Raw genomic sequence first — 18,805 nt, forward strand, 5'->3', positions numbered from 1 at the left:
TTTTTGTGTGTATTATATGCACTCATTTGTGCATGCGTGTGTGCCTGTGTGTGTGTGTGTGTGTGTGTGTGTGTGTGTGTGTGTGTGTGTGTGTGTGTGCGTGTTGGTACAGAGATGTAGCAGGTAGAGGTTGACTACATGTGCCTTCCTTGATGCTTTTTGCCTGATTCTCTGGTCTGTCACTGAAGCTGGAGCATCAGCCCCAGGGACCTCCACCCCTGCCTTCAGGGTTGGGGTTACTGACGGGTACTGCAATACCTGGCTTTTATGTGGGTGCTGGGGAATCCAACCTCAGCTCCTCATGCTTGCAGGCCAGCACTGAACTGACTGAGACATGTATCCAGCCCAAGGACTATCAATTGCTATAAGCTAACATGAATGAACTGTGTCTATATTCACAATTTTACTTCATTAAAGCAAACAAAATCTCAAAAGTGTCTTCAATTTGAGCTCAATTTGTATGAACATTAACTATTGTAAACAATTTCATTATCTCACTCCAGGCTATCCCCATGCTGAAATTTTAAGTGAGTTAGCACTGGGTATGGAACAGGCCTGGCCACTGGGATCTGTGTCACCCAGGAATGGCAGAAATAACAATTCTATGTTGAATTTCAACAGTAATACAGTAAATAATGACGTTACTAAGCAAAACTGAAAACCCAAAAGACTTTAAAAAAAAAAAAAACCCAATTTGTCTATTTTCGCGTTTTTCTAAGTAAGGTAAATCTTACTAATTTTCATCACTAAAAGTAACTATGAAATTTCAGCCTAAACTAACACTAAATGAACATCTTTTACTAGATGAAAAGGTGCATTACCCATGGTAACGCCTCTGTTTGGCACGGCCCACACATCTGGCTGTTGTAATGTGCTAGCTGTTCTTCCAACTGGCATTTTTGCTTGGACATAATCAGTGCTAACACCAGCTACTTAGATACGCAGCTAATAGCAAGAGAAGGCATTTTATGTAAGATGTAGAAAACACAGTAGGCCAACAAACCTTCAGCCATTTTACATGCAGGAAGTTGAGCATGTAAGAGAAATTTACCATAATGTTATCTCCTTCAGGGCGGGCCGAGTTTAGTTGCTTAAGTGCATAGGTGAGAGACAAAGAACACATTATACCCAGGAACACACTGAAAGAGTTACTTCTGCACAATAAAACACAGGCTGAACAGGCAGTAAAGCTCTTTTACTTAAAAAGAAACAAACCATACTGTTTCCTGCACAGGTCATGTAATAGTGCCTACCCAGACACACACAATTTTCAAGGCAAAAGCCATTGATTTCAAATCACTCATTTATGGGAAATATACTCTTTAAAAATTACAAATTAACACCATTACATTTTCATCTATGAAAGCCTATTTCATACCACCACATTTCGTTTTTAAAGCTCATTTCTATTCTGTGAACTTTTGGCATTTGCAACCATGTTCTCAGCCAGACCTTGCTTATTTATACATAATAAGCAATCCCTGTATTTCTAGACGCTGTAACTGCAAACGTGCGCAGGTGAGGTTAAGGTTATGACGGGCATGACCTCCTGCGGTTATGGGCAAAGGTTAAGACTGCTGAGGGAATACTTAGGTCACAGACACAATCCATGCTATGGAATTATCTGAAGGGACACTTCCTCATAGAGTCTTTTACATGCTAAAAAACACTAAAACCAATTTCTCTCCCAATTAAACAAAAGACTTTTTAAAAAGCTAATATTATGATTAAGTCACCAAATATGGGTGTCTTATAATTTAAATGCACTAATTCAATTTTCTCCTCGATTCTCTGACATGAACGTTTACTGATGTTTTTGTTTTGTTTTGAAAGTTTCTCACTCACTCCACACTGGCCTCAACATCAGAAGGCAGCTGAGGGGCTCTCAAGGGCTGGGATTACAGGCCTACCTATGTCTGCTTTTCTTTATTTAGTGGTGATGGGAACGGAATCTGTGGCTGAGCCACGGTCTCAGTGGAAGTCTTACTGTAGCAACACTTTTCATATTCACTGTGAAACGCTTTTAGTCTTGCTGTGCTGGCACATTTTTTGAGAGATGCTTCTGATACCCTTTTACCACTTTTCAACCCACAAACTAGTAGAGAGAAGTTACTCATGCTGGAAAGCTGGAGACAGGTGGATTTCATTTGGCTTTTTGTTTTGTTTTTTACTGATATGGCTAAGTCTAATCTACTAATTTGTGAATTGAATGTTGCAGGAATTTTACAGTATTAATGAAAGTAGAATACATTTAACAAAATTAGCATTCAATACAAACAGAATTTAAAGAACAAGAACAGGAGAACAGTAAATGAAATATTTTAGAAAGCAGTGCTGAGCCTCCCTCCCCGACCTCCCTCGTCCAACAGTGGGTAGTCACAAAGTAACCCATGTTAAAAAAAAACCAAACAAACCAAAATCCAAAAAAGCAGTGAAATTAAACAATATCTAAGCTAAAAAGACCCTCTTTACTTGCCAGCTAAAAACCAAGAAATATAGCAGGGCAGAGAGGTGTGGGGCGGTGGGGGAGGGGGGAATCTAAAGTCCCAGTGGTTCCTCGTTTTCATTTACTTGAAGGACAGGGGACAGAACACATCTTACTAGATTCCGCATGCCTCAAGACGACAAGCAGTAATCAAGTAAGAGGACTTTTCCTACCTAATGGGATTCAAATTTATGGCAATGTCTGAAGAAGAATGAGTCAAGTACGGAAGAAAAATAAAAACGGAATTTTTGTTTGAACTAATATTTTCATTATTTGGCTACAGATAAATTTTGTTTATGTAATGCAGTAATTCTAGAAACCTTAAATCAAATTGCTGGGCTATTACCACCTGTATCATCTTTTAATTTTGAACATATATTTTCATGGCTGTGATAACTGCCAACGACTTTCCAGAACTATGTCTTATTTTTCAGAAGGTGTCGATTACACTTAGTTCCTCTCCTAAGAGCAGTGCTACAGGACCTTAGCATCTGACCACCACGTCTGGGCTGCCTGGCACTTCCCTAGGTTACAAGCAGACCATCCTCATGCTTGGTTAACAAATGTTTCAGTTGGAACCTGGCAACTCTATTTACTCTTATCCCACAATCGTCACACTTTCTTTTCTACTCCAGGTATTTATTTTCCCCTTATTGAGGGAATAATGATCCTTGTTAAGATTATCCTAATTATAAAGTTAGAATCTTAAAAGTCAACCTACACTAACTTACATAACAGCCAGAAACTAATAAATTTATGTAGGGTCTCTTGGCATCTACTGCATTCATTTATAAAATTTTAATTTGTTAAAATTGGTTTGTTAATGGAAATTACACTGTGGTGTAGACACTATGATAAACTGAGAAGTGAAAATGAAAGTGAATTACTGTCTTCTCAGAGCTAGCCCTTCCTAGCACTCACTAATACAAAGTATAAATTTCACGATACAGTAAATTACAACCTTCCTTTCTCCAAAGGAAACTACACAGGACATCCCTGGAACCGTGGCTGTGGGCTTACTAAGCACTGACTGGCTGTGGTGGCGAGTCCTGACAACATGCCTCTTAACAACACGCATCCATCCCTATGCTCAAACTAAAATATTTGTTTATATTATACTATTTTTCAAATTGTTACATTCTGGTTTAAATACTGTATGTAATAAAATTATAGACAGCTTATCAATAAAAGTTATACTTAAAAGCACTGGACTATCATATTTAATATGCAGACTATTAAAAAAAAACTATTTTAAAGGCTGGTTTTCTGAAAAATATACCCAAGCTTATTTCTCCATATGGGTTTCTTCCTTTTCAGAAGAGCCTCCTGGGAGGCCACGCTTACACTACTGACCCTTTTGGGAACTATTCTTCTTGACCATTCCTTTGAGTTTGACATGGAAAGAAGACTCATTTACTTTTTAAGTCATAGGCAAATATTTTCACACTTGATTCATTTTACCTTAATTAAAATCCTTTCCCGTCCCCACTGTATCTATCTCCTTTTAAAGCATATCGGCCGTGCGCACTAAGACTAAGGACGCGGCACCTCCACATTGGTGATTAAGGCCTCTTGGTAATGATTATTTTGAATTGGCTGGGATGTATTTAGTTCTGACCAATCCGCTTTATAATAGAAATATGGCCTGCTTGCAGACTCTGTAATCTGTATTTTACATGGTGCATTAGTAAAATACTTCACAGTCTTTGATGTTACTAAGCTGAAATAAGTCTATTAGATACAAATAAATGGACACTACTTACTGAACTTTTAGTTTCTGCAGCTTTTGCCTTTTTTAGTCTTGTTTTTGCAGCATCCAAATCCAGTCTCTTATTCTGTAATAGCTTCCTTTCTTTCTATAAATAATCAAAAAGAATAAAGTAAAGCCAAGGACGCTAAAATCTGTAAGACCACCCATACACTGGGCCAGCTGTTCTTAATAGGTCACAGCAGCAAACTGAAGTCTAGCACAACAGAACGATTTCCCATTACAGTCTGAATAAGACAGACAGTGCACTGGTCTTAGTAGTACTTCACGTTTCTACACAATGCTTTATATAAGTGTAATGGAGTCTACTTTCTTTATTTTTATATTTCATATATCAGATTCCATCCTACTGACACATTATTAGTAATTTTTTAATGGAGGGGACTGAACCCACTTCTATCATGCCAGGCAAACACTCCATTACTGAACCATATTTTTGGCTTCTGCTAGTATCCTTTTTAGTAAAGCCCATAAGGTATGGCGAGCATACTGAAAGGTCCTCAGACACTCTGCAGTATGGGAGATGCAGTATGCACGCAACTCAGAGCTGTATGTACAACGAGGAGCTCTGAGCAAGTCTTATCGAGAAACAGTCACCTCTATTCTCTGTCGGCAATAAGACAAGCTTTCTGGACTAACAGTTTTTAAGATTAAGTTTATAAAGAAAGTGACAACATGAATGTTTATGCTTCTGCAATTAAAAATACACTTCTTGGAATATAGCTAAAGCACAGAACAAAAATACAATTTTCGATAACTAGGTTTCTAGTTAGTTTAAATTAACATGCAAGTATACTACAGTGAATATTTTACTTTCGTAATTATTCCAGGAATTTCTCCATAGATTTATGTGTTAGTAATGCATGAAAATCAATGTGCAGGCATATCAACATCAATGTAGGCCTAAAAAAGGGGGATTATATTCCTAAAAGCCCTTTCTTGAAGTTTAGTTTATGTTCTGGTGAATATGCACCTGTTTAGAATATTTAAGCATTTAAATCTGCAACATTTACCATAACTAAGAGGGTAGATTATTCATTAAAGACAAAGCAGAAATCTAAATCACACAAAAGGAAAGAGATCGAACTCACATAACAAACGGACTGCTCTCCTACTTACTGCGATTGTCTTGTAATCCCCTTCTATAAAGTTTCTTAAAGGAGTGAGGAAATTTAAGGCTGATGTTTGAATCAGCTCTCTGTCAGCTGTTCCAATTCGCTTCTGTGTTTCTCCACATTTAATAAGGGCATTACCTTCAAAGGAACAAAAAATTGTGTCTTTTTAGTGGTCTAGTAATATCAGGAAATTAAGGTAATTTTCCTGCTTGATCTGCTTAAAAGTTCACTGTCAGCCTGTTTACATCAGCAAAATCAAACATAGTTTGAAAGGTGCACTTATTTAAATTTAAGGCAGTATCTAACAGAACGGACAAGAATGAACTCGGTGCCCATCATGTCCTGACTGTGCTCTCTGACAGGCACATGGGGACATAAAGCCAGCTTGGGGTGTAGCCCAGGCTAAGCACAGCTGTTTACTGGGTGGACCAAGTCAGTCGCCTTGTGCTTCATCTACACACCTCAAACTCCCTAAGGCTTTACACCTTAAGAAAAGCTCATATTGAGGCCCCAGGAGTAGTCTGGAGCTATTGGAAAACTGAGACCAAATGGAACTCTGGGTCGGCCCATTCCCTAGGCTAGTGTCCATGGGCAATCAATACCATGGACCTGTGTGTTTTTGGTTTTGCTTGGTCCGAAACAGGGGTTTCTTTCTACCTTTTTGAACTTACTAGACTGTCTCATGGCTCAAAGGAAACCCTATACATCAAGCCTGAAAATCATGAAGACATTTCAAAAGCTTTGTGTGAAATTCCTAGTAGTGTTAATTGTCAACAGGACAGAATTTAGAGCTGCCTGGGAAAGGCCCTCTGGGCATGCCTGGGGCTGCAGTGTTAACTTAGGTGGGACATACACCTTCTTTGTGCATGGGACTGCAAACGTGAAAAGGAACCCTTGGAAAGCAGGTTCATCTCTGCTAGTGCAGGTGCAATGACGAGCTCTCTTAGGTCCCTGCTGCTGTGACTTCGCAGCCATGACCACACTGTCCTCTGGGTGCCAAAGGAGCCTTTTCTCCTTGCAAAGAGAGGGACACACAGACACACACAGACCCACACATACACACATACACACAAGGGGGGGGGTTATCACTCACTCACTCACTCACTCACATCTCACCAGAGGCAAGCCCTGATATGTAAACAATAAAGTAGCTAAGCAGAGGTAGAGCGTAGGGCCACAGGAGGGAGCCCCACAATCAGGATTCTATCTCCAGTTCTATCCGCAATAAGCTTGGGCTCTGTGGATCTTACTCCTTTTATGTTAAAATGGGATTAGACCCAGCCTGGCCAACAGTCAGAACTCTCGTCTGTGGATGCCGACTTCTGCATCTGAAAGTCACCAATGTGCTCACAGACTATTTAGCCTCTTCAAACCTAAATCTGCTTTTTAAATGGAAACAATAGAACTTCTACCATTGACAGTATTACAGAGCAAGACTCTCTCAAAACTCCAAGACATTAAAAAAATGAGGATTTATAAAAATTCCAAATTAGATTATTAGAATTAGATTCTTAATGTCTAGTTCCAATTACCATATATGTTCACCAGAATTACTAGAAGTGCAAATTGGTTAAGAAAAAGAGAAAATCTAAAATATTTTAATATTCATATTCTCCTAGAATCCCCTACCTATCTTTGATAAAGAGCCCAGCCCAGAACAAGCAAGCAGTACGTCATGAATAAAGCATGAAGTTTTTCTAAAATTTGCAGTTATTATTAGCAGTAAATTTAATTTCAAATTTAATCATTCAGATTTCTCAAAAAAAAATCAAATATACTGCAAATATTTCAATGTTACATATATAAAAAACTAATTTGTTATTGGCATTATATAACATTTTTAGAGTATTAGTCAGAAGTCTGAAATAGTCCTGTGTCCTAAGAGAATTAGGTCTGATAATAGAAACATGTTGAGGTCCGTATAGACAGGTAAGGGCGTTTGCTACCAAGCCTGACAGCCTGAGTTTGATCCCTGAGACTCACGGGTGAAAGAGAACTAATTCCTGCCAGTTGTCCTTTGACCTGTGCATAAACACTGCAGCATGCACACATTCATACAGGCACACATGTTCACACGTATGCACACAGACCAAAAACAAAAAAAGTAAAACAAAGCTGGCACAGCAACCCACAAAGCTGTGGGCTGTAAACTCACGACAGGAAACACGAGCTAGAGATGCACTGCATCCTTCCAATGAGGACGAATCTACTAAACACTCTGGGTGCTCACACCCAAAGGTAAACAAAAGCAGGATGGTTGGGCCTTATGTATCATGTGTGAAGTACTTTTTATGTAAAATAAATAAGCCCTGGAAGTTTTAATCTAAGTTATCACTTTATAACAATTAGTCCTACAACAGAGGTCATGTCAGACCAGTAAGAACATGAAGTCACTTAAGTTTCTAAGAAAGATGTGAAGGCTCTATTTTTTCATCAAAATTTTATCATAGTAAAGTTGCTGTTACAACTGATTCAGTACTCATGTGTTGACAAGTTTAAACAGTCAGATCTAAATACAGAAGTACCTCCATTCAGAACCTTCACTCGGGCTTACCATAAGCTGTCCCTGGGCCAAACTCAGTGCCTGCATCAATCATATACTGTCCCAAAAGTTCTGGGTTGTTTATACGACTTGGCGCTTTTCTGTCCAGTTTCTCATAAACAAATTCTTCTATCCTGGCATCTAGGAGAGAGGTTAGGAATGTCAGTGTTTCAGAAGAGCACAGGAGCCAGGCGTACACGCTGGCACAGGGCCTACGGCTTCAGCAATGGGAGGGAGGACGGGGATGCTGCCACCCAAGGCTAGAGTTCCCTGCACAGCCAAGACCTTTACTCCCCAAACAAGAACAAATGCAAAGAATTTAAAATAAAAGAGCAAAATTATTTTAAAAGTTTGTTCCCCTTCCAGCCTCTTACTATTTTTGTAAAAATACAAAATTAGCATTTATTCGAGTCTATGTCTTTAAGTCTAATTAGATGTTGGCTATTGTATAATCTCTAAAACTTTATAGTTCAGAAACCTGGCAATATAGATCTCTGCACAAAAGCAATTATTCTAAAGTTAAACTTGTTATTTGGGTATTTTTTTTAGATTTTATCTTTAGAAGAGAAATTTATAAATTTAATATATAGTGAAGTTGCCTTTAACCTACTCTGAAATTATATTTATGATTTTAAAATCAGGGATATGTAGCTAGGGAAATATGGATACAGAGTATTTAAGGTCTAAGAGTGATACTTGACAACCTTTGGCATGAACATGTAATTCTCTCGTACAGAGTCTAAACATAGACACAGAGCTTAAGGCCTTGGAACAGTCTGCAGACTGACTGGCAGTGTTGTCCACAGCAGCTAACGTCTTTTCCTTCCAGTGGGCTGGGGTACACACATGTGCAGATGCATGCAGTACCAGAGCTCATGTTTGGGTTCTTCCTAATTACAGTGGACAGGTTTGGGGTTTTGTTTTCTTTTTTTTCGGTTTTTGTTTGTTTCTTTGTTTTGTTTTTTGAAAGATCCAAAGGTGGTAATGGAAATACTTCAGAAGTTGGCTAAAATGTTAATTGTAACACATAACAGGGTTGGTTTGTAATATAAAATATATAAGTTAGAGATTGTCAAAATAATACTGCTTTTTTGGCAGTCTCCTGCAAACCCCCAAGCACTGCAAAGCAGAACCTAAAACCTTTTAGTTGGCCAGGAGCATGCCTTTATCTCAGAACTTGGGAGGCAGAGGCAGAAAAGTATCTGTGAGTGTGAGGCAAGCCTGATCTACTTAGTCAGTTCCAAGTAGCCAGAGCTAGACAGAGAGAGCCTACCTCAAAACAAAACCAAAACTAAAACCTTTACTAAAACCTAATTGAGTCATTTTGAATTATCTGTCCATGAAACACTGACCAGGTTCCTAATTGTGATTTTCAGCTCTAATTTCTTTTTACCTAATAAGTCAAGAGTTCAAAGGTGATAATCCTGCGTTGTTTTAATTCAGTAAATAAATACGTAGTATATTAGCAAACATTGCTTTATTTCATTAAGTTATTCATGAGCTCTGAACTTATGCAGGCATTTCTGCTATGATATTGTATATTTATGCATAGTTTTTTAAAAATATCTAAATTGTAGGACTTTGAGGAAAGATTAAAGGTTACTTTATCCATGCAATTTTATAACTAGAGCACAAAACAACCACCCTGACTTACTTCCTGGAAAACAATGGAGAAAAGGCTCGAGCGGATACTGTGCCATACGCCTCCACTCGCCCGCCCGCCACTCACTGAGCTCACTTGTCATTCAGAAAACCAACTGCAGACCGACTCTTCTACACGTGTGTGGCCGGGGTAGAAAAAGATCCAGTAGTAGTGTTAAAGTATAGTTGTGCATAATTTAAATGTTAGTGAATGATCAAGAAATGCTGCCCTGCGTGTGTGGTGTCCAAAGACAAGAAGCCTTCCTCAAGGCTTGCATACTTAATTTTTAAAGGTTATAACAATTTAACTACAATGGCACACACAGGATTATTAGTATTTTTATAATACTTGAAGTTTAAGACAATGAAAGTTTATAGTGTGCTCACAATAGCACTGGGGAAAGGAAAACACACACTGTTACCTTTGCCCTTTGGTTTTGATATTTATAGAGCTCCTTAACCCAACTAGGAGAAGGGAACAGTCAACTAATGGACTGGGGGCTCCCAGAGACTGAGCCACCAACCAAAGAGCACACGTGGGCTGGACATAGGCCCCACCCTATATGTAGCAGCTGTGCAGCTTGGTCTTTGCGTGGGTCCCCCAACAACTAAGGGGGTGGGGTGTGGCACTGTCCCTGAGTTTGCTGCCTGCCTGTGGATCCTGTTTCTCTAACTGGGCTGCCTTGTCTAGCCTCACTGGAAGAGGATACACTTGGCCCTGCAGTGACTTGATGAGCCAGGGTAGGTTGCTGGGGGTGGCGTGTGTGGGGGGTGTCCCCTTATCAGAAGAGAAAGGGAGGGGAGGAGGGATGGGGAGGGGCTAAATGAGGTGGAGACTGGGAGGAGGGGCTACAGTCAGGATGTAAAGGGAATAAATAAATGGTGGGGAAAAGGACTAGATGCAATCCATTTGGTTGTAGTTCAAACTCCACTTCAGACAGTCTGCTATGCTGCACAAGAGGCTCACTTAGCAATTCCACTCTGCAAACTAGTGCACAGCTCATCTGCAAGGCTGATCCTCAACACTGTGGTTATCTAAAAATCAAGTTCAAACTTAGGGGAAAATAGCAAACTGAAAACAGCCTCTTCTCTAGAAAGGCCTACATAATGTTAACTGTGGATCTGTTAGGGGGTATGTAGAAGTGTGCATCAGCTCTTCTAAATCACATACATAAAAGCTACAGACCCTGAAGACACAGAAGACACCATTTTCAACCTGAGAGCCATGGGCTGCAGCACTCAGGGCGGGAAGTGGGGGCCTTACTTGGATTTGGCTGCAACAGCACCTCAGTCTGCTTCATTATCTTCTCTGTCCACACTTTGGTGCACTCCGCCTTGCTGAGGAGATTTTCCAGGTGAGCATCCAGTTCTGTCTTCTCTGCTTGGCCAAGCTTTTCCTCTGTGAACTGTCAGCATTTAAAACACGAGTGTAGTATATCAACACACCTCACATACACAGGACACAGCCAAAGAGTAAAAGTCAAATCCAAACGATTCTAGACGTGCAAACAGGTCCACTCCAGGCTTGTTTATAAGTCACTGCTTTCAGCGCTGTTTGTGTCCGTGGTCACTTATCCACCCTCCTACATCCTACCACAGGATTTACCATGACTATCTCATTCCTCTGATAAACTGCATGGTCTGACTCGGACTTCAGACCCTGACTGTATGCTAATCGACACAGGCAAACTTTTCAGAATTTCCCCCTTTTGTATCATCTATCATAAAGGTGACACAATGAACATGTACTTTTAAGATGAGGTTTTACTGTGCCGCTCAGAATGGTTTGCACTTTTATTGTCTCAGCTTCTCAAACAATAATTGTTTTAAGGATTAAGTATGACTGTCTATAGAAATAAATCTCTCTGCTTAGAGCCTTGTAATTATTATTCAATTTTAAAATATTTTAATTCTTTTATGACTTATGTATTATTTTTAAGTTTAACTACACCCAAGTTAGACTTTCATGGGATCCTCTGAGCAGGCATCCTTTGGGCTTTTCTTCAGGGTTTGCTCCAACAATGTGTTTACAGGCTACTTTCTGCTATGATATTCACACAGCAGAAGTATTCTTTTTTTATAAGATTTATTTTTAAAAAAGAATTTATATGTGTGTGAGAACATGAGAGTGTAGGTGCCCACAGAGTCCAGAAGAGAGCACTGAAGTCCTCAAGTTGGATTAGTGGGAGTTGCCGGTCACCAGACATAGGTGTTAAGTATTGGAATCAGGTTCTGTCTGCAAGAGCGTAAGCAGCATCTTAATTCGCTGAGGTCTCTCTCCAGCCCCAAAGCGTAGGCGTTCTCTTTAAAAACCAGGAAATGTGGGGTTGGGGATTTAGCTCAGTGGTAGAGCGCTTGCCTAGCAAGCGCAAGGCCCTGGGTTCGGTCCCCAGCTCCGAAAAAAAGAAAGAAAACAAACAAACAAACAAACAAACCCAGGAAATGTGGTTGAATACATTCAACATACCCACTTTGATCATACAGGCAGTGTTAGCTAAAGAAAGGCAGCCACATCTATATAATAAGAGATTAAAGGTCTGCTCATAAGGAGCCTTCTGGATACTTTCAGTTAAACACCAGACATGTTATCCCAGGCACTATGTCATGTGTAATTTTCTCTAGAATATATGGCATTTTTCCTTTAATGTAGGAAAATCAAGACTCAATGGTTGGCTAACTCACCCCATCCCCTCCCCTCCCCTCCCCTCCTCTCCTTTATTTCTGAGTTTTCCATCCATCTCTTTGGACCTCATTCTTCCTGGCTTAATACATCGGAAGGACTATCCGCACTTAGCTGGTTGGCTCTCATAGTCTTTCCCAAAAATTCTACACAGGCCAGAGGTGAACTCAGTGAGTAAACTGCGAGGAGCAGTTCCAAAGCTATTGCTGTAAGACTCCCAAGCTTGCCAACTGCTGTGCACAGGTGGTGGGTGACACAGCCACTGTAACTAAGGTCTGGGCGGCGAGAATGGCAAACCCTGATGCCAAGGTCAGCGAGTAATCTGTGTTCTCCTTAGGACAGAGCTGGAGTCTTGTTCTTCGGGATTCTAAGCAGCAGACCTTCTGGAGAGGCATGTATTCGAATTGTACCGGTTAAACTTTACCCCCCAACGGTCAGGTAAGACTCAGAGCACAAAGGGAAAGGAAACACACTTAGGTGATCAATATCTTTAAAGGATGATCAAGAAAAATTTCTCTTAGCTTTTAAAATATATGCCATTTTCCCCTTTATCTATTCACTCCTCTAACAATACTTTTTCTTTTAAGATGTAAAGTTACATTTTATTTAGTGTGTATGTGTGCATGTGCATATGCATACAAGTGGCAGGAAGTTAGAACACAGTCTGCAAGAATTGTTCTCTCCTATATCACGTAAGTGATGGTGACAGAACTCAAACCTCAGGCTTGTGACAAGGGCTTTACTGGCTGAGCCCTTTCCCTGGCCTCCACAGCTATGTACGTGCTAGTACCAGGCTAAGCACTCAGATTTCTAATGCAACAGGCAAAGCCTTTGTTCTTAAGAGTCTAATATTTTTATAGGGAAGAAACAAAACGTAAACGATTTGGGACTAAGGATGCAAGGGTTTAAAGATGCCCAACAGAAGGTCAGTGTAGGTGACTTCTTTTCTTTCTGCGTGACATAACAAGTCTAAGTCCAAAAGAATAGTTATCTGGAAGAGGAGGAACCAGGAGAGCTGAGGATGCCTGCACTGGAGAAGAAATGAGCCTGAAGAAGCAGGGGTGCCTGGGATGGGGGTGGCGCAGAGTTTTAAGTGTGGAGGGTGTGGGGGATACTGTGCTCCTTCTGATGACTGCAGTTGCTCTCTCCACAGGCTGACTAGTACCACTCTGTGCATATTAAACATTAATTCCTGTAAAGAAATCTCTATTTTATCTAAAAACAGACTTTCAAAGAATAGATTAATAAGAGAAATATCACTAATTTTTGTGTGAGGTACTCTTATAAGATTTGGTCTCTGTTAAAAGGTAGAATTAACTGAAATGTACTATCTAAGAATTATGAAAATACAGGCCCCCTTTTTAGTATGTAAAATGTCAATTTTGTCTAACATATTTAGTGATACTAGATGTATAGGTACAGATTAGGAACTATTAAGACATGTTTGTGACAGTAACTCAAGATAGAGTCACCGAGTGTACTGAGGTAAGTCAGGATTCAGGAAGGCTTTGTGACAGTATTTCTATGATTAGAAACTTAGTGGCTATCAACTGTGAGCTGTAAGATTAGTAAACCCTTCCTTTCCCAAGTTGGTTTGACTGTGGTGTTTATCACAGCAACAGAAAGCAACCAGAACTGACTTGTACAGCAGGAATCTACAAACATAGTAGGTTTTGTTTTGTTTTGTTTTTTAGTTCAGAAGACAATGAACAAAACAAACAAACCCTCGAAGACTGTAACAGCAAACTCCACATAGACAAAAGGAAGCGTTCCCTGAGAGTCTGAATGTAGATGTTTAGTTCTGGAGGAGGGCTCCCAGGAGCAAGGTGTTCAAGAAGCAGGAAAAGCTCTACCTGTGTTCACACTCATTTCCTGTTCTCACTGTACTCACACCTATCCATGCTTTGCAGTTCAGCAAACATGGCCTCGTTAGTTTTCAGAGTTGTTAAACAATTTACTACTGTTGCTGCTGTTGTTTTTGTTAATACTGAGGCAGACGCCTGCGGTATGTACACCCAGGAGAGCTTTCAACTCAGTTTTCTCATCTTCCTTTCCTGAGTTCAGGCACCGTGGCATATGCACCACACCCAGTTTATTTCTAAAATGGTCCCCCACCCCCAGAATAGAATGCATCTTTGTTACGCTTCTGAAATCTCTAGTGTCAGGGCTTAGTTTGTGTTGAAAGTTCCATATACTAAGGTATACATTTTCTTTTATCAGACATGTTCAAAACCTTACAGGTAAGAACAGTACTTCTGTGACAACTTGAGGATTGGAATGACTAACACTATGTCTAAGGTGTCCAGTATTGGGATTGAATAATTACTTGTTTGACTTATGCTGAGCTTAAGAAGTTAGCAGTTTTTATTTTACTACCATAATTCAAACACGCCACACGCCGTGCTTCCTCATGCTGTGCATTTGTTCACAGTGCTGTAGACCTAGCTTTGCTTCTTCTGTACTCAGCTAATTACCAAGGTGAGGGTGGCTTAACTGCTATCTTGGATTTAAAAAAAAAGTGAAAGCCAGGGCTGGGGCAGATATAGTCATACTGCTAATTTTGTATTTCTAAACTCAAGTAATTAAACTTCTTTACACAAATGTAAACTTATAAAAAATAGGATTATTTCCCACGATCTTATATTTGGGGGCCCAACTTCTCAAAAAGCATAATCTGAAGTTTTTCATATTATTTCATTGTAGCACAGTAAAATGGCGCGAGGTCTGAACATTTTACTCCTTTATAAATCTCCACACCCTGCTTTAAGAAAGGGATTGCTTGAGTTTAGAACATTATACTAGGCATTGTTCAAGGTACCAAGACTTATCTACCTATTTATATAGTTGACTAGTCTTGAACTCATGTTTCCATCTAAAACCAAAGAATAATTTCCAATAGAATGTCTGAGTATATGTGCGTACCCATAGAAGTTGACCAGAGAATGGTCCGCTTTTAGAGTACAATTTTATTTGGAGGGAAGTTATTTAGAAATGAGGAAGCTTACTTCCCTCTACTACTCTTGCTTATAGAGTCACTGACACAGCTCTTAAAGTACTCTTGGCATGAAACGTGGCACTGGACAGACATCACCATAGCTCACAGTAGTGACTCAGTTATTGATGACATGCTAGAATAAGATAACAGTGCCTTATTGTAAACTAATATTCCAGCATTCTGGATTAAATGTTTTATTTTAGAAACACAACCGTTTTTCCTTGTAAAGTCAGTTGCAAAATACTGTGGGATGTGTCAAACAAACAAAAACCTAACAGTATAGTGAAAAACAGCGTAATGAGACTTCATAAACCCTTACCCACAACTCAGCTTCGACACTATCCACATTCTGCTAATCTGCTTTCAGCTACCCAGTCTTTTCCTCTGAGAACCTGTAGAGCAAGCCTCACACTCTTAGGTTTGACCATAACTTTTCAGTATATAATGTTGACAGACAACATAGAAAGACACACTTAAAATCTCAGTTCTAATTCCCTCCTTAATAAGTGGTTGAAGCCACAATCCAGAGTCTCTCTCACAGTCCTTTTCTCCTACTCCAGGGCTAATCTGACAGCAGACACTGTCAACTAAGTCACAAACACCCTTAGCTGGTCCTGTGGACACAGTTCATTTCCTTCTGGTCTCTCCGTACTCTGAACTTGTTTCTTTTGTCTGGAATAGCTTTCTTCCAAAATAAAAACCAAACAATGAAGAACCACAAGTACTTGTGTCTCCATTACTTTTTGAAGGTCTCTTGGTGCCTCATCCTATTAGAATGGAAAGCCCGATGCTCCTGGCACTGCAACACCTCCAAATCCCCTACTAGTACCACCTGTATGTCGTCGTTTCTATGCTGCTGGGCCGCAGGGCTCATGAGGAAAACCTTTTCTGATTTTATATGCTGCCAATCAATGAAGCACATGGAACATGTAACTGAGTAACACTGAAGAGAAAATGATTTGCTAGTTCACATGTTAGGATACAACTTAAAAAACCTTTTTGAAAAAAGCACTGAAAACAATTAGCAATTAAAACTCATTTGGGGAGTGCAATTTTTATTAATCTTCCTAGATTTACTTTTTAAAATTGAGTCTTTCAATAATTTAGATGGAATCACTATGTATTATGTTTCTGAGACATAGTTAATCTTATTAAACTGTGGATTATGTAGTGTTACATCCTCAGTAAATACCCGGAGTAACAGGTAAGCAACACTAAACAGAAGTAGTCACTGCCTCTGGTCCTCTACTGAAGTCAAGGTTAAGTCTAACACAGTTTCATCTCAGCCCCCATGACTGAATCACACCTTTCTGGGGAGGAAGGAGGACAAAGGGGAATATGGCTGCCAGCTTGTCACTCAGTACATCGGTCCAGGGAGTCACACACCAGATGGAATTTCCCATCCCTAAGAGTTACTCACTGTTGATAATAAAGTGTTCATATTTACCAAGTGATCATTAAGTTCTTCTGGGGTCCCATCATAGTGCTACTCTACATACCTTAACCCTGCAACGCTCCTTCTGAGAGAAAAATCAGCTTCGAGTATAGTAGTGGGTCAGAGGGCAACTTCGGTTGTATACTAGCCAAGCCAGTCAAGCGAGTTATTTACCCTCTCTGAGGCTGCTTCCTTTTTAAGGGAGGGTTAACAATGCCTCTCTGGCAAAGTGACAGAAAGGGGCTGCAGCTAACATGTTCAATGCACAGCAAAATGACTGTCATACTATTTTTTTGTAAGATAGGCAGTCGTTACCTTGGGGAGCTGTTCAGACTCTTTTGCTAAGGACAATGCAATATAAAGTGCCCATAAAATCAAAGGAAACAAGAAATAAAGCAACACGTGAGATTTCCAGTTGGGTGTGATTATGGCACATGGGATATTACTTTTGTTTTCTCCTTACAGAACAGAGAGGGCTGTTGGCTACCCTATGTCACTACCTTCAATACCAGATTGTTTACAAGCTGAGTTGTGAAATTTACATCTGCTCTGAGATTTAACTGAGTTTGCATTATGGGTGTTGTGGGTGTTGACTGTAAAAATCTGCCCAAGTTCCCTATTGCTGACACTTCCTTGATCACAAAATAAGGAGATGCAGTGAACTTTTCCCCTCCAAGTGTAAGCGTGCTCGAAGCATACCAATGTGACCAGGGACACAACAACGTGAATCGCGTCCTCCTCTCACCCCTGCCCTATAGCCTATTTGGGGACGGGTCAGAGCACCCCTAATCCCTGTTGTCCCAAGTCCTTGGTGAAGTTAGGGCACCGAGAGGGACAGGCAATCTTCACTTTCCCCTAAGCTCTGGGACAACCCTTCCAGGGCCAGAGAGGGCTGGTGGGAACAGAGCTGGCAGCTCCTCTGCGTTGAGGGGCAGGAAAAGGAAACTCCCTTCTCGGTTGGACACGGCCCGGAGGGCGAGAGCGAGCGCAGGGAAGGGTGGGGGTGGCGCAAAGGTGCTCGGCTTGCCTTGCCTCGCCAGCTGGGACACCGAGGCCTCCGCCCCGGGGTGAACCCAAGGTGCCCCGGACCGAGGACGCCCTGGGCCGCGTCCTGACTCGCCTCGCCCCGCGCGGGTCGCGGTGGGGGCGAGCGCGGCGGAAACGGCCGGCGGGGCAGGGGCGCCAGGCCGCGCCCATCCGCAGGCCTGGGTACCCCGACGACGCGGTCCCCGACCGGCCCTCCCCTCGCGGTCCCCGGCGCCACCACCCCCGGCCTCAACCGCCGCAGCCGCAGCCGCCGTACCTGCACGGCCCGGCTGAGGAAAGTGCCCGCGTCGGCCGCCAGCTTCTTCACGTTGAAATCCATGATGTTCATGCTGGGCGGCAACCGGGCAGAGCCGCCGGCTGGGCTAGCGGAGAGGCGGGGAGCGCCGCGGCCGGGCTGGGGCGCCGGGCGACGGCCGGGCGGACGTGGTAGGTGGCGGGAGGCGGCGCCAGCCCCGCGCAGCTGTCGTTTCCTGAGGGGGAGGCGGAGGAGGTGGCGAGGGGGAGGGAAGGCGGCCGGCGCCGGCGCGCGCCTCGCCGCTCACGCGCCGGGCCTGTCGCGTCGCAGAGCAGCTGCGAGCCACCGGGACGGAGGTCGCATCCGAAGGAACCCACCCCGCCGCCCCGCGACAGCGCGACCGCGGTGGAAAACAGCCGGCCGAAGGGGCGTGGCCTCGGCGCGGGCCCGGGGTGGGGGCGGGGCGTCCTCTCGGGAACAGCGACCCCTGCAGGATGGCTGGGGATTCACCACTGGGTGGAGTCGCTGCTGGGGCTCTACTGGGAACAGCGACCCCTGCAGGGTGACTGAGGATTCACCATTGGGTGGAGTCGCTCCTGAGGCTCTCCCAACAGCGAGCGAGCTGGAGGCTCACTAAGCGACAAGCCAGAGTCAGAGCATCAGTGGTGGTGGTTAATTCTTACAAGAGCTGCGGCTCACCTCACCGTGATTCTCTCCCAGGGCTTGTAGGTGGGTATCTGTGACAGAAACGAATGGACAAAAGTTCCTGAGAAAAACATGGACAAAAAAAGTTCCTTAGAAGGAAACAGAACCGACACTATAGAATCATTGGCTCGGATTTCCTGTATGGGGTCTGGTGTCA

The 18,805-nt window shown here is 42.0% G+C and overlaps 1 protein-coding gene across 9 annotated transcripts in view; it reads right to left on the reverse strand.

Annotated features, from left to right (window-relative positions):
- Sh3glb1 (SH3 domain -containing GRB2-like endophilin B1) overlaps nt 1–18,357 on the reverse strand; it is a 33,964-nt gene extending 15,607 nt beyond the window's left edge. For 3 of the 9 annotated variants that reach the window (NM_001439504.1, NM_001439503.1, NM_001011929.2), the window contains exons 1-5: nt 17,965–18,357; nt 10,816–10,957; nt 7,923–8,051; nt 5,373–5,506; nt 4,249–4,341 (exon numbers count right to left, since the gene is read on the reverse strand). In NM_001439504.1, the coding sequence (NP_001426433.1) occupies nt 4,249–4,341; nt 5,373–5,506; nt 7,923–8,051; nt 10,816–10,957; nt 17,965–18,036 (570 nt within the window). In that variant the 5' untranslated portion in view covers nt 18,037–18,357. Of the gene's footprint in view, nt 1–1,003; nt 1,091–4,248; nt 4,342–5,372; nt 5,507–7,922; nt 8,052–10,815; nt 10,958–17,964 lie in introns of all 9 variants that reach the window. The other 6 variants (XM_087617208.1, XM_087617196.1, XM_087617204.1 and 3 more) reach the window with 4 other exon arrangements.
- Between the last annotated feature and the right edge of the window lie 448 nt (nt 18,358–18,805).

Source organism: Rattus norvegicus, chromosome 2, assembly GCF_021556685.1.
Source record: "Rattus norvegicus strain SHRSP/BbbUtx chromosome 2, alternate assembly SHRSP_T2T, whole genome shotgun sequence".
Classification (NCBI taxonomy): domain Eukaryota; kingdom Metazoa; phylum Chordata; class Mammalia; order Rodentia; family Muridae; genus Rattus; species Rattus norvegicus.